The sequence below is a fragment of the Anas acuta genome, chromosome 3, assembly GCF_963932015.1.
Source record: "Anas acuta chromosome 3, bAnaAcu1.1, whole genome shotgun sequence".
Lineage (NCBI taxonomy): Eukaryota > Metazoa > Chordata > Aves > Anseriformes > Anatidae > Anas > Anas acuta.
Window position 1 is genome coordinate 108,140,476 of NC_088981.1, and position 22,812 is coordinate 108,163,287.

The 22,812-nt window shown below is 44.2% G+C and overlaps 1 protein-coding gene across 5 annotated transcripts in view; it reads right to left on the minus strand.

Annotated features, from left to right (window-relative positions):
• Nucleotides 1–1,687: 1,687 nt before the first annotated feature.
• The window catches only part of LOC137854807 (protein LYRIC-like), a 28,193-nt gene continuing 7,068 nt past the window's right edge, over nucleotides 1,688–22,812 (minus strand). For 2 of the 5 annotated variants that reach the window (XM_068678683.1, XM_068678685.1), the window contains 10 exons: nucleotides 21,194–21,253; nucleotides 20,109–20,199; nucleotides 18,568–18,636; nucleotides 16,256–16,471; nucleotides 14,736–14,810; nucleotides 12,907–13,029; nucleotides 6,588–6,694; nucleotides 5,882–6,001; nucleotides 4,312–4,435; nucleotides 1,688–3,859 (listed from right to left, as the gene is read on the minus strand). In XM_068678683.1, the coding sequence (XP_068534784.1) occupies nucleotides 3,807–3,859; nucleotides 4,312–4,435; nucleotides 5,882–6,001; nucleotides 6,588–6,694; nucleotides 12,907–13,029; nucleotides 14,736–14,810; nucleotides 16,256–16,471; nucleotides 18,568–18,636; nucleotides 20,109–20,199; nucleotides 21,194–21,253 (1,038 nt within the window). In that variant the 3' untranslated portion in view covers nucleotides 1,688–3,806. Of the gene's footprint in view, nucleotides 3,860–4,311; nucleotides 4,436–5,881; nucleotides 6,002–6,587; nucleotides 6,698–12,906; nucleotides 13,030–14,735; nucleotides 14,811–16,255; nucleotides 16,472–18,567; nucleotides 18,637–20,108; nucleotides 20,200–21,193; nucleotides 21,254–22,812 lie in introns of all 5 variants that reach the window. The other 3 variants (XM_068678684.1, XM_068678686.1, XM_068678687.1) reach the window with 3 other exon arrangements.

The window sequence follows — 22,812 nt, forward strand, 5'->3', positions numbered from 1 at the left end:
GCCTGTGAGTAAACACAGCTTTGTAGGTCAGGAGTTCATCGGTTACGGCATCAACCAGCTCCTAATGCTTGAGATTCTGTCTCATGGACCTGGCACTTACCGCTACGGCCCTATCATTAGGGACACAGCCAACCCTCCATCTCCAAAAGGCTTCCCACAAGAAAGAGCATCGTTGCAAAAATAGAGCAGACTGAGTTTAAGAGAAAGCTGGAACTTAAAGCAGTGTATTTCATCATTTGCAGCTGCTGCTGTAACAATTAATTGCTCCTAACCAGAGCGCAGATACTCTCCCAGCCACACTTCACCCCGCTTCCCATGCTGTGGCTGCCCCAGAGGCTGGATTTCCTGCTCTTACTGCAGCGTGTGCCACCCGAGCACCTGAAAAATCACTCAGGAAAAAGGCAGGGGGAGACAGCTGGGTCTGGCCCAAGAGCTGGCAATTGGAATACACTGGGTTAATGAACAACCAAAGAAGATACTTTAGATTTACCCCTCTAAGAGAAGTTATCTGGAGGATAAAAGCATCCACCTACAGCACAACCGATGCTGGAACTTGTTAGAGGGATGTTGGATCTCCTGTCTGAGGACTTACGCCAGTCTCCTGTTAGTAAAGATCAGACAGAGCCTACAAAAATGGGAGTACCGACCACATTCATTTAACACTCCCAGTGCCAGCAGCAGCGTAGCAGGCTGATGATCTGAGCAGTACGGGTACACAGAAGAGAAGGCGAGAGATGTCTCAGAAGCACAGAAAACAGGCAGTAGCCTGAGCACGCAGTGATGAAAGGAAAGGGAATTTCATAAGGGACTCAAACGTCTGCTTTTCAAAGGCACTGGCCATCTGCAAAGGCCATTTGTTAAACTGAGGGATGGTTCTGCAGCCCCCGAGGACAAGGAAGTGAAAGAATGGAAGTTAGCAGCTGCTGAATGCTTTGCGTTTTTTTCTTTGTTTTGTTTTAAACTCCTCTCACTGAGGAATCACTCTCAGCACACTTTCCTCGGATCTCTAGGCCATCCTTGGGAGCCCGTGTAGCAGCAGCACTGGGGGATGCAGCAGAGGAAGGCTCCACACACATTAACCAGACCTAACACCCTTCCCACTCCTTGCAGGAAGGGTACTGGTACAGCAGATGAATCGCACAAACAGTTCGTTGCCACCAGATTTATCCTCAGTACAGCTTTGCAATTATTTAGGAAAGCCTACAACCAACAATATCTAGTTGTAGGGATGTCTTTCCTTTGCTGAGCTGTTTTCTGTGTTAGAACATAGCACTAAATAATGTGCTGATGCAAACTACGGAGCCCTTCTATATGACAGCGATGTCTTCCCATCTGTGAAACAGTGGAGCCAGAAGTACAATAAGCATTGCCAATGCTGCTGATGTCAGTAAGAGCGGTACTGATCAGTTTGACAGGAAACCTGGGTAATATGATTTGCTGCTTCTTGTCATCAGAATCACAGCCAGCTCATCAGTGTTACAGGAGTTGAATGTACCTTTATTCCAACAACAGAAGAAAGTTAAGAGGTTTTCATAACACCAACAGGATCAAGATGAAGGAAATCTCTTAAAAACCATTTACTGTATCTCCTTAGAAGCTTGAAATAAAATGTTTTTTGGAGAAAAACGCTTGCTCTTACTTGTGCACACGCAAAGTAATTAAATAAAACTGCTCATGAGTACTGTGCTTTGGGCAAAAGTTTTGAATTCTTTATTACAAAATCAATGAACACTTGAAATACTATAACATGTTGAAATAAAACATGATTACACTGGCATCAAAAAGCTTGCAAACAGATACAGAGAAAAAAAAGCAGAAGAAATGGGAGTCTACCAATACTCCAAGTTTCTCTTTATCTCCTTCATTAAGCTTCTTTTGATTTTTTTGATGGCAGAGGTTACCTTCAATGCTAAACAAAGACCTTGGGCAACATCCTGGCTCCAAGTAGGTCAATGAATGTTTTCCATTGGCCTTGGAGTTAGAACTTTACTCATTACCAACATACTCATTAACACATCTTCTAAATCCTTGAACTTGCTATACTCGTTTCTCCGGTGAGGCCATGCATTTTTCTTCTTATGCATCTGCTCCAGAACAGTTACTTTCCACGTAAAAGCTATTTGGTCCATTCACACATTCATAAATTGCCTATATTTCTCCTACACTGATATACAAATATCAAGATGGGCAGATTTTAGACAGTGAGCTGCTGTGTGGCATCAGTTAAGATTATCCCTCACCTGTCTGAAACAAGCCTGTTTTGCTAAACTTCAGGGCACACTGTACAGCTAGCAGCCCCCCAAAAAATCGCAGCAGAAAAGAACTGTCCAATTCCAAACACAAACATATTGCTGCGATAAATTGCTTTTCTGAAGGAAACGGCTGCTCTGATATTTGCTCAAAGGATGAAGACTATGGGGTAAAAAGTTTGAGCTGTGGGTAAAGCTCAGACAAGCTGGCAGCAGGGGCTGGATGGCTGGGATGGCAGAAGCACAGAGCTCTCCTCTGGCTGGGTAATGCAAACAGGAGTGCTGCTGTAGCAGTTTAAAACCAATAACATCCACGGTTACTCAGTGTCCTATGTGAAATATGTGTCATCAGCCTGATGCCTATGACGAAGCAGTTTAGCATGCAATAGTAATTGTTGCCTTCTCACACAACCTCCAAAGGCACAAAGTCCAGTGCAGGTGGAGATTTGACAATCATTACCTCATCCTCTGAGGTAGCACTTCTAAGATGGCCCAGGGTGAGGCACGGTCTTGGGGCAGCCTGAAGAACCCCCACAGCTCCTGCCAGAGCTCTGCAGAGATAAAGGGCTTCAGCTCTCACTGGCCTCACCTGGGCGCTACTCACACACCACAGAACTTGCTTGTAACACATTCCCTCCACCATGCCATAAACCCTCTCAAAATAAAAAGCGCACGTTCTTCGGTAAATACTAAATGACACTTCTAAAAGTTTCATTCACAAATTCAGTTTATATCAGAATATTCAAATAGCAAAATGCTAAAAACTTCCAGACATCAGATTAGAAAAAAATATTTCAAAAAGTCAATTCAGTCTACTATAAGCACAAATGCAACATGCTTTGGACATACAGGCTTTACACTTTAGCCCACCACAAAACCTGGGAAGACAAAAGGGTTTATAATGTCTTTCTAAGTAAGTTTAAAACCTCCTTGAGAAATTTTCCCTTGTGGAGCAACCTAGCCTGACGTGGGGTGAAAAGCATAAAAGTCTGACTGTAGCAGCCAACAAGGACTTAAAAGATTTGGGAGGTTTGAGAATGATCCGTATTACTCTCCTTTTGTCTCTGAACAATGTTTTCTTCAGTACATTACTAGCCTGGTGATGAGCACATCTGTGAAAACACCAGGGGAGACCAGACTAGCTGGTGGATCCTCCATGGAACTCAAGTTGCAATCATGGTTGGCCGTGTCCCAGCCAGTCCTACAATGGCATAAAACATTACAAGTTGACAAACAATGCGACAGTGAAAAACTGAAAGGTCTTCATGCCACCGGTCAAAACCCATTCAACAGTTTTTAATCAAGGGCAGCAATTTGTTATTAACACCCATTCTGTTTCAACACCACCTCTGGAGCAGTCTGCTCCTTCTCTCCTTTCTCTCACACACTCACACTCCATTGCTCACTGTTCCTCTTCTCCTCTTCCCCGTGCTGGGAAGTCTTCTAGATCCTCTCTTTACTTTGGGCTCAGCACGGCATCACAGAAAGGAGAATTCTTGCAGCTCATCAGCATGCCTGCCCCCATTTGGTTGTCACTCCAGCAGCTACACAGCTCCCTCAAGTCTCTTTCATCTTCCTCCTCTTCCTCCTCTCCTTTTTTCCGGGTACATCTGCCATACAAACAGGGGACATTGCACAAACACCCACTGCAGAATCACAGCCCTGGGAACTGTTTGCTTTCCACCTGAAGCAGGCTGCTTTGTGGTTCCTAGATGTGTGTCACAACGGCCACCTACTTACAAGGATAATACAAAGTCATTGGGAGGGCCCTGAATGTTTTAGTGGGCTCTGACACATGCATTTCCTTCCATTTCACTTCTACAAGTGCTGTGCAAAAATTACTCCCACTAAATTTAATATAGTTCTGCTCATTAGCTCCACTAGGAGCAGGAAGGTATTTGTCACAGAAATGAAGTAATACAGAGCCTCTGTAAGAAGTAAGACATACAGCTAAAGGAGAAACATTTTGCATATTCACGTAAAAATGCATTTCTGAACAGTTTTTGGGTTATGCATTATTCTGAAATCAAAATTCATGAGATGTACAAAGCCCATCACTTACTGTTAGCGTGTGGATTATTGGGAACGTCCGAGGGTTTTCTGGAGAAAGCACAGACTGCATCACTGCCATGTTTCGTAGATATCAAGTCCCTTGGGCCTTCTTCCTCTCTTGTTTCCAAACCTTGCTGGGGTTTAATTGAAACAATATGCTTCACTAAGCATATCAGTAAAATGAAGCTTATGCAAGCACAAAATATGACAGAAAATGTAATTATTGTAGGGAATTGGTATATTTAAAGAAACTGCAGGACAAATTAGGTTTCAAATGATTAGACTATTCTGGCATGTCATCTACCTGCCTCCTGTATATTTGTTTTAGGACTGAAGTGCTGAAATTGTCTTTCATTACCATCTTTTCTCGTTTTCTCTAGTGAACAGAAGAACAGTAAGGGGAAAGTGCTGTAACTGTGTAGTGAGACTGAAGACTGAGATGTGCCCAGTGACTGTGAAATGATCCGTCTATAGAAATCCTAGGTGTAGCACTGAGAGCGATGAACAACTTTATCTCTGTACCTGACTTCATAATTTCTTTTATTCTTTTATGTACATCTCCAGAGGATGAGCTTGCACGGCAGCAGACACCAGCATTTGGCGCTCGCATGCAAAACAAGCTCCTCCTGGCTCATCTAAACACATCAGTAGGAACAATGCTGTACTGAAGAGCCTGACCAGCACTGTTAAGATTCTTCATTAAGGTACGTACAAAGCTAGAGCAACTAATTGGATGTGCAAGAAAGGGAGTGGCTTGGCAGCACTCTGGTGACTCACAGGCTGTCCTAATGATCATTGGGAGGATTGTGGGCCATGAGTTACCTACATTTTCCCCTTAAAACGGGGACATCAGGAGTTCAGGGAACAAAACTGTCTCAAGGATCAGAAGAGACCACAGTGGGTGCGAGGGAAGACAAATGATACTACATAACCATGAGTCCAGAGCAACATATTCAGTGACAAATGAATGAAAAACAATTAGGACACTTTGGGGGGTCCCCTCTATGTCTCATTTCACTGAGCAGTGAGGACATCACAGCCAAATAGACGGGTCCAAAATCCACTTAACATTCTGTTCTTTTGTACTTCCCATCCCAAATGAGCTGACATTTTCCACAGCCTTCCTCTGTTGCACTCTGAGACTTTTTTCTCTCAATAAGCTTTTCACTAGTATAACAATGGTCTCGTTTTATCTTCACTGCCTTTCAGGAACCACCTTTGCATATTGTTAAAAATACCTCCAGGTGACCTTTCAGCACAGATAAAACACAGCCGAGCTGTACAGTAAACTTGGAATACATTTGCCTGAGAAAGCATTTTTCTTCCATGATTAAAGCCATCTGCTCCTGTCTGCATTGCAAAATCGAAGTGTTTTGTAAATATGTTAGGGAATACCATGTTGCAAAAGCCCACCGGTCATTGTGCTTACCCTTCTTTTATGGCAGGGCAGGGAGAAAGAAGAGAAAGACATAAGTTGGAGGGGAAGACAGATCTGCCCTGGTCATGTCATCCTAATGAAAAAGACACCCCCCTCCGCTCATGGAAAGCCAAATGCTACTCTGAGAACACAAAAGACTCACATGCATCAGTCCAGCTGCACCCCTTGCTTCCTTCACTTCATTTTTCTTCTTCTTCCGCTGCATTTTGCTTTTGAGTCCAGAAAGACAGAAATTAATGCCTTCTTTGCCTTTTGGCAAATCCTGAAAGCATGGGAGATTTTGTAAGAGGAGGCCTGGGAGAGCTAATTAACTGGCTACTTTTTTTTTTTTTACAGTAACACTGATTACCTCTAGGAGTGTGTGCTGATGGTGTACAAGCTTCCATCTCTCTCGGACAAAGTACACACCTTGGCTTAAGACAGCTGTTTGCAAAGAGCTCTGCACACTCTCCCCACTGCTGCCAGGGAGGGCTGTTTCCCTGGGTTTCTAGAAAGTGGCTAGATGGAAGCCTTGTGCTTCCATCTCTCCACCCAAGCTATGACCATATTACTACCAACAAATCCTCTCACTTAAATAAATAGATCTGAGCCCCCTGGGATGGTGTGAAGGCTGGTGTTAGCAGTGGACTCTAAACCTGCTAAGACCCAGGTATTCAGGAAAGTCAGCTGCAGGAGAAAGAGTTCATTTTTGCAGTATTGTTTAGAACAGCAGTGCCACCTGGATGGTAAACTCCCAGAACCAGCCACCCCATCCCACATGTCCTGAGAGCTCTGGTTGCCACAATGAGATCAGAAGAACGATCCCAAAGACAGAAGGTCTCCCTCGGTCACCAGTGCCACCGCCTCACCTTTTCTCTCTCATCTCCTGTCTGATGCTCCTCATCTCCTGTCCAGTTTCCCCACTCTTCTGTGGGAGCCTTCCAGTCAGAGTCCAGGTCAATCACTGAAGGATCATCTGCTAAGGAAACCACATGCATGAGTCATGTTCAAATCCGTACAACTTCCCAGACTCATACTAGTAATGGAAACACTGCAAAGAATATCTGTCACCTTTCCTGCCTGCTGATGGGGGGGTTGGGTGTGCACGCATGAACATGAATTTTAAATGCATTTTTAGAAAGGAAGTGCCAAATTCTAATCACAGTAAGTGATTGCATTCTTTGGGACAGGAGTTAAATTAAAGAAGGGAAGAAAAAGACAATCTAGCGACAACAAAAGCCCTTTCAACCTGTGCTTCAGTAAAACAAGCTTTACCAAAATGATAGTAGCACGGCTTGTCAAACATTTTCTTTTAATTTCAGGAAGAAGGATTCAGGCATATCCAGAAACACTGGCAGAGACTGCAGGCTCAGTGCTACATTTTATTAGCAGGACTGTTTCTCAGCCCATCTCCTCTTCCACTGGCTGCAACACACTGTCCTCAGGGCAATTACTTGTATGGAAGAGTACTATTAGTAAAGGATTTGTGCATTTGTTAGTGCTCTTGTTGGTGCTTTCTTTCCTACAAAAGTACCAAGTGCATTCTTGACTTCAGCTTCCTCTTCCATTTTTTTTTTCTTGAATGTAAGCCAGAAAGGCACCATCGTGGTGTAGATTTCCAGAGCTCCCTGACATGCAACTCTGAGCATGCACTAAGTAGATAACACCTACTTTGCTTTGATTTTGATCATTTCGGGGTGGGCAGGCAGAAAACTTTTGAAAACCTTTTAGGTTTCTGTATCTGCAGGCATCTGTTACTTTAAAAAATTGGCCTCAAGCCTTCAGCTGCCTCTCCACAAAGCACTGGCAAATGATTCTCAGACAAGAAAGCAAAACAGAGCAGTCTAATTTCTTTGCCCAAACTGAATGAGTTGCAAAAAAGCAGATAAATCAGCATGAGATGTTGAAAGGACCACTTGATTATTTTTTAATGGGTCATGTCTAACAATCTTAAGTCTTATCCTAACAGGGAGAAAGACTTTGAGAACACAGCATATAATAATAACTCTTAGCTGATCACGTCTCTTAAAATAAAAACAAATATAAAAAAATCCCAAGCTGGATGGAAAAACTTCTAGTTGAAGCAGGGCCAAAACCAAAAGCATGCTGGGGATGATAAAAGACAACTGTTTCCAAAAGGCTGCTCTATCCAGTTTGCTGCCAAATTTTATAAACATGATTATAAACATTGCTCAACTTCTCAGCTTAAAAACCATCCCCTATACACAGACAGCATTTCCCTCCTCCTTCAGAAGGGACAGGAACAAGTACTTTCTAATTTATTTCCCAATAAAATACCAGTATTTCAGGCAAATGAATGCATCTAGATTAGAGAGAGACACAACATACATGAGTAAGTTGTACGTGTCAAGAACACTTTGTGCAAGCTGTAGTAGGGGATACCATCACCAAAAAACTTCTGCTCCTTCTATCTAGGTTACATGAGATTTGGGCTCAAATTCTGGAGGATTCAACTGCAGTGGTTGAAGGCAATACCAGCGGGCACGCTCCACCCAATATCTCCAGTCCCAACAGCAAGTGGGGGTGAGGACACAGCAAGTCCCAGCTCTGCGGACTCTGCCTCTGCACTAATATACCGCTTGCGAGCTGTGGCAGCAAAACAATAGGCAAAATCATGCTGCTGCTGCCAGAGAGGAGGCAAATTCTGGCTAACAGGGAGGTGCACGGCATTACACACAGACCAGCACAATGGCACAGAGTCTTCAGGAATCACAGTCCCTCCCAAGCTGCTGGCAGCGATGCTCTCGTGGGCGTGCAAGTAAAACGGGCTGTAACTAGAGGAACACTCGCTGAAGGCCACAGCTGGCACTATTGCTTTTTTAAGTTCCGATCTTTTGGTCTGTTTATGTACTTATTTTTAAGCATAGAATAGTTTTAATGGCCAACTTCCCGCAATGGCCTTGCGTTCATGCTTTGCCCTCACCATGTGGGTAGGCATGAAGCTCAGCGGTGACTCTGTCTTGTCTCAGAATTGCTCTTCCCAAAGCATTATGTCCTGGAGGTGTTTAAACTCAACTCAGAGTAAAACTAAATGCAATATAAGACTCTTTACAGTTTGTTTAATTTGGTGGGAAAATAGGATTAAATGTGTTTAACCCAGAGCTCTGTTTTAAAACCTCTCCTGTTCTTCAGTGTGTTCCCTTCCAGCAGTGGCGTCTGGTTAAAGGGAAGAGTCAGAAGATTCCCTGTGTCAATGGATAGAGAGGGTAGGGTAGAGCATCCTACAGGCTGAGCCTTATAACCTGGCCTGGAAAATTAAGCCAGAAAGTACTTCTGCAAAAGTCAATTTGTGTCACCAAGAAGAAGATTAATTTTTTTTTTTAGTCCAGAGTTGTAGCATTGGGACTATATGCTGTCAGGATCTCTCTTGGGCATTCTCTATTCTATTAGGGTCGGTAGAAACCTAAGGGAGAGCAGGTCTTCATCTGGCAGAGCAAAATCCTCTATAGACTATTGTCTATGGTGCTGAATCCTTCTGTGGTTGGTGTTGTAAAGGGCAGGTGGCTGTGTAATGTACGTGGTCCTTACCCAAATCTTTGCTGAGCTCTTGCACATGGAAACCATTCAGTGCACATGGATAGGCGATTTCCAGCTGAAAGCTTACATTTACAGTAGAAATTTTACAGGTAGAAATTATTGCTCCTACCAGCTGGGTGTAGAGTTCCTCATTTGGCATCTTCCTCTAGTATAATTCAGAAGATGCAAAAGTATCAAGTGAATCCCAGACTGAAGACTTTTAATCCAAAGAAGCTGCTTATTCACATGAAACCAAGGTATTAAAATTCAGTTTAACCCCAGGACAGAAGGAAGGAAGTCATGAGACACGGAAGCTTTCTGAAGATCCCAGGGAAAATGTGCCTCAGCAAATGAGACAAATTTGTTGGGAAAATGCCAAGTCACAGGTAAAAAGCCAGCCCTCATGGTAATGAGATGGACATGCTGCATTTCTGAAGACGGATGCCAGTTCTCAGAAACTGCCCTGACAGACCAGTAGCCTTGCAGGCTGTCACCAAAGCACAAGCCCTCTGCACTTGGTAGCAGAAACATGCAATAAAATTCATATTTTCTTGCCTTAAAACCAGACATCAGAGCTCTAACACAACCCCGCCAGCAGCATTGTGCAACTTACACATTTTGTAACAGCATCAGCAGCCACAACATATGTGTTTTGAGAGACAACTAAGCAGAAGTACAAAATACGTCACCAAAGGGGCAGAGGGAGACTGGTGGTAAGAGACAGTATTGGGAAAGGCATGCAAGCAGTAAAGCCCACGAGGTAAAGCGGAGGAGGAAGGGCAGGCAAAAGAGATGTCTGGTGGAACCAGGACAACCCTGCAGAGCAAGCAGGAAAGATGCCTGGCAAAACTGGAACAACTCCCGGGCCTGGAAACAAAGCGAACTATGCCAAGAGCGCAAGAGATTTTCACCCCCTTTCTCCTCTTTCACATGCACAGATGAAAAACATGCAAATGCTAATGGTGAGCAAGGAAAAATGAGGAAGAAATATGTTGTCCTTTCAGCACCCCATTTCCTCATCGAAGATCCTGTGAGCCTGGCCACCTCACCTCTGTGATCACCATGGACTAGAGCCATCAGTGTTAACCAGGTGGCTCCAGCTCCAAGATACTGAATACCTCTAGCTAATTAAGGGTAAGATTGCTAGGGACTAATTGTTTGAGTATGTAGAGCTGATGACTGAGGACAGAATGAGAATTACAGAACCACTGAGTTCAGAAGGGACCTGTGGAGGTCATCTAGTCCTACCCTGCTGCTCACAACCAGGTCATGTAGGCAGGCTGCTTGGGGTCTTATCCAGGCAGGTTTTGAATACCTCCAAGGATGGAGTCTCCACAACCTCTCTGGGCAATCCATTCTGCTGCCTGATTACTCTCACCATAAAAAAAAAAAAAAAAACAACAAAAAACCTGGAATTTCCCATACTTCCCTCTGTGTCCATTGCCTCTTGTCTTACTGGGCACCACCAAGAAGAGCTTGGCTTCACCTTCTGTACTCCCCCATCAGCTACCTCTCTCCCTCTCTCCCCATAGGTATATATACTTTGAATTGCAGCCCTCTCTGTCTATATGCTTTAATTGCAGCAAGAGGTAAGCCCCAGAGCCCCCATGACTGTCATTGCTGTCACTGGCACTTCACAAGATGGCGCCTGGCCTCCTGCTCCCCCTGCTCTGCTCGGCCCTGCCACCGAACAAAGAGACTCATTAACTGTTCTGATCTGGGTTTGATAAAACGACCCCGGCTCATATTCAGGTTATGAATGGCATTTATTTTTTTTATTTTTTTTTTAGTTCACAGGCCTGCAAGAGCTAACAGGCCTTGTTTGACTGTCAAAGAGCTCATTTTGCCTGCAGCGCAGGCCTTACTGCCAACCATTACCTCATCCAAATTCAGGGAATACATGTTTGCGACACTCCCCTCCACATCAGTATCAAGGCTGATGATTCAAAGGGAAAAACCTCCTACTACTTAGGAGAAAGCTGTAAGGCAGGCAGAAAACCTCCCAGTCCTGCTTTCAATCAAAATGCATCTGCTTAGACATTTGCAGGAGCAAGTTGCTGAATTTGCCCCCGTACGCTCTGCTCTCGGAGAGACGTGGCATCGCTCTGCTGAAAAAAGAGGAGCTGTGCAAAGCCCAGCAGAGCAAACCCAGGGCACGCCAGGGGTGATGTGTGCCAAATGCAATCCATGGACACGTTGCTGAAGAGCTGCCGGCATTGCCTCCCGCCTGCCTGCACCAGAGAGCCTGGGTTCAGGAATTACAAAGAGCCTGGCGCTCCCTGGCAGCCTCACAGGGGTCAACAAACACTGCACCAAGGGAGGAGAATACCTTATTTATTTATTTATTTTAAAGCAAATAATGTTATTTATAAAACCCTCTGATGGCCAAGCTCACTCGTCTGCTGCAGGATCTCAGTTACTGCTGGGCAGGGAAACAAGACAACTGCAGGTTTGTCTCTTCTCTGCTTTCATCCGCTTTGGGTGCTCCTTTAATTAAGCTAATCAGGGCTGCAAGAGTAAGAAGGGGTCGACTGCACTCAGCAGCCACCATTCCTGCAAGAACAGGGTAAGGTCTCCCAACAACAGGGGTATAAATAGATACCGCACTCGATCCTGACCAAAAGGTCAACAGAAAAGGGCACCTAATGCTCATACTGTTCATGCCAAATCATTCCAGCACTCAGGATCTACCCTGGCCTTTCCAACAGATAGAAAAGTTAAAAAAATAAATAAAAAATTACCAGTCTTAAAAAGACTGAAGTCCCAGCTGCCACCGTACACTGGTGTTTTGCCCTATGCTTCAAGGTGCTCCATGTGGGCTCTGGATTTAAGGAGATTTAAGTTTTGACAAAAGCACCCTGTGCTCCAGCAGTTCCCTGTTCCCCCCAGGGACATGGCCCACGCACCACCAGCAACCCCACTGGGCTGGCAGCTGCCTGGATGGAGGCTGCTCAGCTCCACCTTCCCAGCTGGACCATGGGAGAGGGAGAGACGCAATGCTTCAGTTATGAGAACCAAACCTAACTTTGTTTTGAAAATTTAGTAATCTGAGATGATTGCTAACACATGTTTTGGATTTTTTTTTTATTTTTTATTTTTTGAAATGCAGAGCCCATATTGTTGCCTCTGGCTCAGGATGTCCCTGAACCACTCTCCGCTGGTGTGGAGATGGACACAGGGAGTGATTGCTCTATGCTTGACCTGTTCCTGAGCCTGTCTGCCAGCAGCTGCTACGTACAACTGTAGGAGAGAGGACACCAGTCTATGGGAGCCCTCAGTCTTACTGCAGCTGCTCTTGCTGCCCAGAAGCTCTAATTACACTTTGCATAGCAGTATGCATGCACAAAACAAGACTATACCTACTTCCTCTCTTTTTTTTTGTCTCCATCTAGGTAAAAACACAAATAAAGTACACGTTCTCACCATTCTCAAGGGTGCCACACAGGGTGTCTGCAGCTATGAGCATAGAGCAGTTCTGGGCACCTGCCCATAATCAGACCCAACCTGAGTTTCACTCTCACCTCTGCCAGCCTCATGTGAACAAGCAGCTATAAAAGTGGGCCCTGATTTTTGCAGCTTATAAAACAGTCTGAAAAGGGCATCGGCATTAGTGTACCCCCCTTTCACTGGCAAATGAGCAAGCAGACGTACCCTGCTCCTGCCATACATCGTCTGCTGGGAGGAAAGTCAAGCTGGTGCTCCAGCAGCATCTTGAAGGACTGTCCTCAGAAGATTTACTCTTTATATTATCTGCATGCAGGAAAAACGTGCTTTCTAAAAAAAAATAAATTAAAAAAGAAGAAAAAAACTAAAAGATAATCACATAGCTATATTCATGTTATTAAAACTAATTAATTGTGTCTTTATCAGCATGTTATGCCATGATGCCTGGATGTTATGTAATTTAATCCATACATTAATCTATGCTGCTCATCACAGCGGATTTATTAAAGAAGGCTGGACGAGGACACTACACACAAGTTATTAAAAACAACCCGCTCAGGAGTGGCTACGCTAATACTATTCAGAGATATATGAATTCCAACAAATCTCTGTTGAGCATGTAAAAAGGGAGTTACAGATCCAACAGCACAAAAGCTACGTGAAGTGAAGCCAGCTCCAACTCCCACAGACTTTAGTGAGAAAACTTCTGCTCACTCTAACAGTAATTCAGATAAAGCCATAAATACCAAATGAATTACTCAGAGAAAGAGCACAGATAAGAGAGAGCTGGTGGAGGAAAAAAAAAAGACTTAAATGATTTTTGGATAATTATTTTCAACAACTAAAGTAACCATTAGGACTCACACGTTTCCCTGAATGAATTCATTCAGCCCCTTTCTAACACCAGTACATAACAGACTAGCATTTTCTTCATATCTTTCATACACAACCAATTTTTTCTCTACATCTTTTTGATTTTTTTCTTTCTTATTTTCACTTAAAGAATCCCCTTGTTTATGCAGTTTTTCTCAAGTATCAGCTTGATTTTTTTGCTGCACAAATGCATATGTTAGTAAATACTTGTACTTGTTACATGAGGAACTGCTTCATTCTGCTGATGCAGTGTTGGAAAACAGATGACCAAATATGACAAGCATTACATTGACTCTAATGTTTGGCTTTAAAATTGAATTCCATTGTGCTGGCTTACTTCACACAAACTACGTTTTGTGGTCGGATGTCCATCTCTGTGTATCTATGCTTGCACTTAGCATCTCAGAACCATTCAGGATCAGATTCTGCACTCATCAACCGCTCAGACCTCCAGAAGAATTTCAGTTTCAGGCAGGCTGATGGCATATGAATGAATCTTCATATTTCTTTCAGAAATAACTATCAGAGTGTACAGAACAGGTGCGTGCATCACATCACAATAGAAGCACTCGGAGCTGGGTAGTGAGAGGTACCGACGGTTACAAAGAGGCAAAGGGAAAACTAAAAACTGGGCCCAAGATTAATGCAAAGCCCAGGAGACACTTCCTTCTCCAGACCATGCATGGAGAGGCTCGAGCTGAAAATCTCTTGCTGCACAGGAGAGGAAACTGCTGGCTAAGCAACCTCTCACAGGGCCCCTCCGGCCTCGGCATTTGCTCCCTCCCTCGCATTGAAATTCTCTGAATTTGCTGGTCATCAAAACTTATTGCAAATCTTCTGTGTGAGTAAATCTAACCGAGAAGGAATTTGCTGGGGGGAGGGGGGAGAAGAAGTAAAGGGGAGGCTTTTTTTTTTATTTATTCCAATAAACAACGGTTTGGAAAGCGTTCAGTAATACATTCTGACATCACTCCCCAAAAGGCTGGTGCACTGGGCTGCAGATGTGAGCAAGCTATAAAAGAGAGAGTGACTAATAAACTGTGGCTGTGAGGGAAAAGACCCATATATGACCAACAGAAGTACTTTTAAGCCAAGCATCTAACAGAGCACAAGAAGAACTTTGAAGGAAACAATAAAAAAAAGACCACAGAGAGAGCACTCACCTAACTCCTTTGACAGCTCTATTAATGTCCCAGAGGTCAAAGGACAGGATTTTACTTCTGCAATGTCCCACGTTCCTGCATTTCAGAAAGCAAACAACCAGTAACACAAAATGTGGTGTCATGTTCACAGCTGGCAACTGCAGTTTCGGCCTGACACTCCCCATCTCTTTCCATGTTCTCACCATCCTGCAGCCACTTTTGTTGCTAAAGAATCAAGGAGAAATTATCTTCTACGGACAAAGGGTCCAGCCCAGGTGCTATTTACACCTTCTCATCACTTCAAAGTGCACGTCACACCAGCACGTTTCTTTGGACTTAGTCAAATTCCTCACTCTTTTGGACTGTTTTGCCCTTCGTGCACAACTGGCAGAGGCTGTTGTCAGACATCAGCTCAGAGTTTGGCCTTCTGAAGGCAAGAGAGTGAAAAATGGTACCAGTGACCTTCTGCCATCGACCCTGTACTCTGCAAAAGAAAGGACTCCAGCAAAGAAAGCAACCAATGTAAGGGCAAGCTAAGACCACTTTCTGAACCACCAGAGTCCAGGATTACTGCTACTGAAGGTGAGTCGTTGTATGGCCTTACACACCAATCAATCCAGTCATTAAGCTTGATCAATCAGTGAGATCTTAATGAAAACCAAATGCTTTTGGAAATTAACCAAAAAGCAGTATTAACTATTTTAACTTGTAACCCCCCACCCCCAAGAAGTTAGGAAGAGAGTCTAAAAGATAGAAAGGTCCAATTTCCACCCAGTTATTAATTATTAGTGCTGCTCTGGAATCTGCAGGATCACCCACAGTAAAAATGCAATGTGAGACACGGCTTTGCCATAAAAACTAAGCCATGATGGAAAAGAAAAGTCATCAAACACTAGTGAGAAAGCTGATATCATCTCTTGATCTTTAGCCTAATGGCCTGGCAAGCCATCCCTTCACTGCCTTAAAGGAGTCTGAATATTTAAAAGCACAACTTCCACCTTCAGCTTAGATTATACAGAGATTGTCCCAGCTGCACAACCAGGAGACTCGCAGTAGCTTTTGGTGATTTTGTTTGGATACCAACATTGGGTTAATCAGCTGGGAAGCTGGGAAACTGTGCCAGTACAACGCAGCACTGCCATGAACACACTGCTGCCAACTGTCAAATACCCAAGCTAATTTAAGAATACCTTGCCCCATACTTCTTTGGATATACCCAAAGCCTAACTCTGATCACGTGTGTGCAACCTTGGACTTTGCAAAGGAACCAAACACTAAATACCTATGGCTAGAAAGCTGCATACACCCACTAGGTAGTCTGCAATACAGGAGAAATTCCTGTGCCAAACACTTCTCTTTTCATATTGCCATCATGCTAGAGAATAAAGGATGGCTAACAGGGTTCAATGCAAGTGGACAATGCCATGTGTGCAGGATGAATGCCAGCAGGCAGGACTCTCTGAGGCAATGTACGCTGCAGGACACACTAACTCATGAAATTTTCCCTCTACAATGCTCCCTCTAGGAACATAGGCACTCACCTACATTGGAAAACACATCCTCTTCTGACTGGGAGGGCACAGATTCCTCTCTGGTAGCTTCTGAGGCCTTTAGCACAGTCCCACGCTCTGCCCTGGTGATGAGAGCACCTTTTCCACGGCCAGTGTCCTCTGCAAGTGGCCACCCCGTTCCCTTCTCATCCCAGTCAAAGGCCGGCTCAGCCACCGAGCTGCCCTGTGATGCTCTGCTGGCGTCTTCTTGGGAATAAACATTATCACAGGGTTATGAGCATTCTTAATTACAACAGAGAGTTTATACAGGGGAAAGAAAGCCTGATCCAAACGCATCAGACATAATGTCCAGATTCATGATGAAATTATTTAGAGACCTTGGGCATCGCTCGGGACCCACAACAGTAAAGGGAGCGAAAGAGGACAGCAAGACTTCCAAGCGAAAGGAAAGAAAACATCTTGGATGTTGGTAGTCCAAGTCTGCTGAGAAATCAGTGCTAGGCATACACACAGTAGAAATCATGACAATTATCTCCAACATCTTTTGTTCCAAAGGACTCCCAAAGCACTTTACGACTCCAGCCTTCAGAGTAGCAAAGCCTTTTCCTGATGTTCTGGTGGGCAGGGGACCAGTGCTGACATCAACCCCACCTTCACACAGCTTAATGCTGCTGCTGCTGCTTATTCCCTATTGGGAAAGAGCCGTCAGCACTCAGCAGGGTTAGGGCTTCTTCCTGGAAGTGGGAAGAGCAGATTTCATTGCTCTGTAAATGTTATCACTAAGAGGGACCAGCACCATCAGCTGATTTAACCCATTGCACAGCAAAGGTTCCTGCACCTAACCAGTGACTTCGACTGCAGCTTGGTCCTCTGAGCTCCCTCCCTCACTCTGGGCCAGCAAAACACGTACACCTGCGTGGGTTTAGGGTTAATGCTCACTTCCTTCTGCACAAAACACGTACACCTGCGTGGGTTTAGGGTTAATGCTCACTTCCTTCTGCACAGGCAGCCAGCACCGCTGGTGCCAGCAGGCCAACTGACGTAAACAAAGCCAAGTGTGAGCCCTTATGCTTTGCTGGAGACCTCAGCACTTCAAGCCCTTAGAAACTGTCATGCAGATATCTAACCCTTGGCTTCTGTAATCTAGATGATAAAGTGGTCCCAAAATGTCTGCATATTTTTAGATCAAAATTTGCTGTTTACTTGCCCCGATCTTCAATTTTAGCAGGGCTTCTGAGGTACTTTAAGATAATGTCTTCTTGCTGACAGTGCACAAACATCCGTATTTACCCAGCTGTGTGTCCCAACTCCAAATTTCTTAGCTTCTAAATTGCTCTAATATGTTTAACTTCATAGGTTTCTCCATTATACTAATGGTTTTAACAAAGATAATTAAATTATCAAGACATTTCTAAACATATTAATTCCATGACGTGCTTTTATACAGCAGTCATAATAACATAACCAGTAGCAATGTATATAGGCATAAGTGCATGGCGGACACTTTGAAATCCCCACAGGAAAAGTGTGGTGTGAGTGCATAATGCTGCTCTATTTTATCTCATTAAGATAACAGTACATTTTGCTTTTATAGATGTTTATTCTGGGCAGCCCTGAAATAAGGAATCTGTTTGGAACTGGGCATATAATGCAGGTTTACATTCATTGTTAGAAAACATCTTTTGTCAAGTAGCACAGAACGAACTAATCCCATCACACCACACCTTTAGCAGATCTCAGATCTAATGGACATTTGTTTTCAAAGTCCTGTGGTTAATAATATGTGTTGTAATGAAAGCCTGGAATAGAACACAAGGCTCGCCAACCTGTTTTTTTCCTGAGTAGGAGAAGGCTCAGGGGAGATCTTCTTGTACTTTACAATTACCTTAAAGGAGGTTGTAGCGAGGTGGGGATCAGGCTCTTCTCCCAAGCACCAAGTGATGATGGGAAATGGCCTCAGGTTGTGCCAGGGGTGGTATAGGTTGGACATTAGGAGAAATTTCTTTACTGAAAGGGTTGTGCAGTGTTGGAACAGGCTGCCCAGGGAAGTGGCTGAGTCACCATCCCTGGAGGTCTTCAAGAAACATGTAGATGTAGAACTTGGTAGCGTGGGTTAGCGGTGGGCTTTACAGTGCTAGGTTAAAGGTTGGACTAGAGGATCTTAGAGATCTTTTCCAACCTGAATGATTCTGTTCTATGATTATAAGTAAGCAGTCTAAATGTGTGCAAAGATTTTGCTGTCTAATGATGAACAGAGCAAACAGAAAGACTCTGGGAAGTTAGAAGGAGTAAGAAGCCCAGTCAGATCAGGTGTGCAAACTCTCCGCAGCCTGTAAATTTACCTTTTTGTTTCAGCCTTTCCTTTCTTAAGTGTCTCTTTTCTCGGCTGCTGATCTTGGTCTGCCAGACACCTACAACAGAGAGCAAAGGTCACTGTGACTCATCTTAAGTTAACAAGAAACTTCCTCTACTGCCTGTACTGCTTACAAGGCAAAGTGTTCTCTGTTCATTTTCCATGCTGGCTGTAAAAGTGCCCCTGCAGCGGTGCTGCCCGGTCGTATGCAGCATCTCCCCTGCACAGTGCTTGCTGCCTCTGCAGAAACACAGGCCACGTTACATAAGAAATCCCCGTCGCAAACCTGTCTGTCATGTGTCCTGACTCATGTAACTGCACAGATTCTTCTGTCCTTTGTGTCAGCCTGATAATGCGACACCCCTTTCCCTCGGGGGAGATGTCACAACAGAGCATCAACAGCCTCGTACGTCTGACAGCACAGGGAAGTTCATGAAGAGCTTAACCATCAAACACGGCTTCGATTTCCTGACCTTCTCTAGCCCTGAGCGTACCCTCAGACCTGGTGTGTGATGTGAAGACCCGCTGCCATCCAGCTGACTTCCACGCGCACTCATTCATACCAGTCAGGCCACGCTCTGCCTTCAGCTCTGCTCTCCACAAGCTACGACACGACAGGAGGGCCTGCCAGGAACGGTTAACAAAGAAAAAAACACCGTCCCCCGATTTCACTGAGACAAACAACTTTCTCTAAACATCCCTGAACACATGAAACAGTTCAGCTGGTTCATCTGTCCAAAAAAACTAAACAGCCCTTTGAAGAAAGCTTCTGCTGTTTCCCATCATTCTCCTGTGCCCTTGCAGGCACTCCTTGCTCCTGACGCAAGCGCCCGCAGGGAGGACTCCAGCCCAGCAGCAGCGAGGGCTTCTCCTGCTCTCACCAGCACACTAATCACATTATAATCTTTTAAGCCCAGAAAAGCTTAGATTTGCTTGTTTTCAATATGACCCCTGGTGGGGGGAGACTAACAGGCAAGAATGGAGTGTTACGTATTTTCCAGTGAAATTACAGCTGCCTGATCCACACTAGCCTCTGCCAGGTTTCTTTGCAGCTTTGCTTGTAACCAAAGATCTTGGCTCCGTTCACGGGCGTAAGGAATTGGCTGTGTGTTATCCATGTGCCTTTTCCAGCCTCGTCCGCAGGCCCAACAAAAAGCTGCCTGGAAAGACCACAGCTCCTGCTGTGGATCAGTACGGCAAAAGCCACAGGATTGGAGCAAGAGCAGGAAGACAGGACCCTGCTCCTGGGTGGACCTCTGGCCACTTCAGATATGCTTTCTCATCCACAGATTTGCCATCTCTGTGAATGCAGGAAGGACCTGAGAAGTGTGGCAGGAAAGCACACAGCCCCCATCTGTGTAGTTACACGTAGAAATGAGCAGATGATAAAAGCCTTTCTCAAACTGGCTATTTTTCCCATTGATGAAGAACACAAAAACAGTAGAGAATGCCTCTCTTTTAAAATATTTCATCCCATGTTGTTTTCTGGTAATATCAATCAGATAACAGAACAACCACAACTTTTCTTACCTTCCTCCTCTTGCAGCTTGTCTTTTTCCACAGGAATCAGATCTTTCAACGCCTCCTTGTCTGAGCACTGGGCTTTCTTCTTCTTCTTAAGCTACAGCATCCAGGAGATGCACATAAGAAAGATCAAACAGGTATTTGTTACATTTCATCATGAAGGAGTCATGGCAATAGTTTTAAAATGGAAAACATGCACTGCTACTCTGATAGAGAGCATGAGGTTGCTGTATTCTCTAAGTGGGTACAAGGCTGGTCCTGAGCACATTTTATTGCAAACTCCAAGCTCATTAATGAAACAACTTTTGTCCTACAAAAGTAGACTTATCTGTCAGGTTAGAAAGCCCACATTGTAATTCAGCCACCTGCTCTAAAGAAAGATTTGCATTTATCGTTCTAAAGACTATAAGGGAGGAAAACCTGTAACCATTTCCCCCCTTTCCAATCAATAACTCTGAAAGCAACATTAAGATTCTGCTTATGATTAACAAAAAAAAAAAAAAAAGACATCCAATAGTCTATTTTTTAATGAAGGTATCTAGTGATTACTGATCTAGAAGGACGCAGCAGTGGCTCAGGGCATTTTCATATGGCTTGGTGAAACAGTAGAGCTACCTTTAAGCCTTGAAATTTGCATGTTTTAGATGTAACACACTGGTTCTTGACTTTTGTCAGGTGGGATACTCCCTGCCATCAACATGCCTCCTGCCCAGGCTAAGGGCTGCTCCTTGCTAAGGCAGAGTGGCTGTAAAGCATGAATACTTTCTTCCCTACCAGTACAAGTGCACCATGCCCAGATAAGACCCTTGCCCAGACACAAGAAAATGTCCCGTATCGGAGCTGGAGCCGAAATACAGGAGATTCTAGCTCCTGGTTTGGGGTGCAGACTATGAGATCATCCCACCTGTGGCTGTAGTAACAAGCACCACCGTGTGACCATGCCAGAGTGTTACTCGGTGTTATGTTCCTCACTCTTAACTTCTCCATCAACAGGAACAATAAATTGTCTTTAAAAATATCAAATAAGCAACATTCTTAAAACAAATTTCTCTTGAAAGATGTTATATAAACTCTGAAGCTGTTACTGTTACCTTGAGAAGCTTTTTCTCTCTGCTGTTGGCTGACGTTACAAGCTGCCCATTCACTGGAACCTAGAAGACAGCAAAAAAAGCATTATGGAATATGTATGTGCATGTGTATGTATAAATATGTATGTGCATAAAATTATGTTAATACGTATGATATGCTGAAAGACATAGTTAAATAACACCCGGTACAAATCTGGACTAGAATTTATGGCCTTGTTCCAACTTGAGTTAATTTATTCCAAATTAATTAGTGTTAGCTAAGCCCTCATGAATGTAAATCCAGGAACACCAGGTAGATTTATTCCAGAGCAGACATATTTGTGGTTTATCCTAAGATTTGTCTAGGATCAAAGTTGTTTTTCAGATAGGGTAAGCCTGCCTGAAAAAAAGCAGCACAGACAGGAGAAGGCTGATTTTGATTCTTTTTAATGAACAGGAGCTCACTGCACAGCATCCCGCTTCCTGGTCCAGGTTGCCCTGGTCAGAAAGCATTACTCAGGAGATGTGTGCTCCCAAGTAACAGGGAAATTTGTTTCCTCTTCAGAGAGATGGTGGCAGCTGGCAGATTGAGCCACGGATGTGATTGCAGGACCGAAGAATGATGCTTGCAGTTCATGAGAGAGAGAGAGGGAAACCAGCACACTCTGCAGAACACCGCAGGGTGAGAGAGGAAAGCTAAAACTTGTTCCTGAGAAAAAAGAAAGGCTCACTGGGTGGCCGTGTCCTTTTGGGCTATGGGGAAACAACCCCAGATGTGACAGGCAAAGACTCGGAGCCACCTTGTGACGGACGAGGTTACAGCTCCTGCATGGCCACGGGGACGTACTGAAACTATTTCCACTAAGCAACAAGTTTTCATAGGGTCTCCCAAAGGTGCTCTGCAACATCATTAGGACTTAAAGCTAATTATTCTTTGAGATGAACCAGCATTATTTCTTCTATGCCTAGTTCAGGTATGAAATAATCTCCCCCAAATTCTGTACTTTCCAACGTGCCACTCTCTGAACACACAGGCGTATTTCTGGGTCTTCTGGGAAAACATCCCAGTAACTGGAGCCAAAATACCTGCCCCATTGCATCACCAATTTCACCAGCTTTCAAATTACAAGCTTAAAGCAAGTGGTGCACATCTCTTGTCTCCCTGAGCTATCATTTGGTAGCTTTATAGTTATATTCTTCTGAACAGTCACTAGCTAAATAATGACCTCTGTGTTAAAACCCTGCTATGTTTCATAATAGTTAGCAAGACCATCCTTATTTTTTCCCCAAGAGCAGTCATCTCCCTTCTGAGAACCTCATATTCATCTCCTAGAGGTGTTACACAAACCCTACCACAAAAAGGACCACCTTCCATATCCTATCCTGCTCCACTCAAGGGAAAAATCCCACTCTGCCTAAGCATCCACAGCTTCTCTGGGCTACCTGTTCCAGTGCCTCACCACCCTCACAGCAAAGAATTTCTTCCTAATATCTAATATAAAACTACCCTCTTTTAGTTTAAGACTATTACTCCTTTAGTTTAAAAAACTATTACTCCTTGTCTTATCACTACAAAGAGTCCTTCCCCAGACCCCTTTAGGTACTGGAAGGCCGCTGTGAGGTCTCCCTGGGGCCTTCTCTTC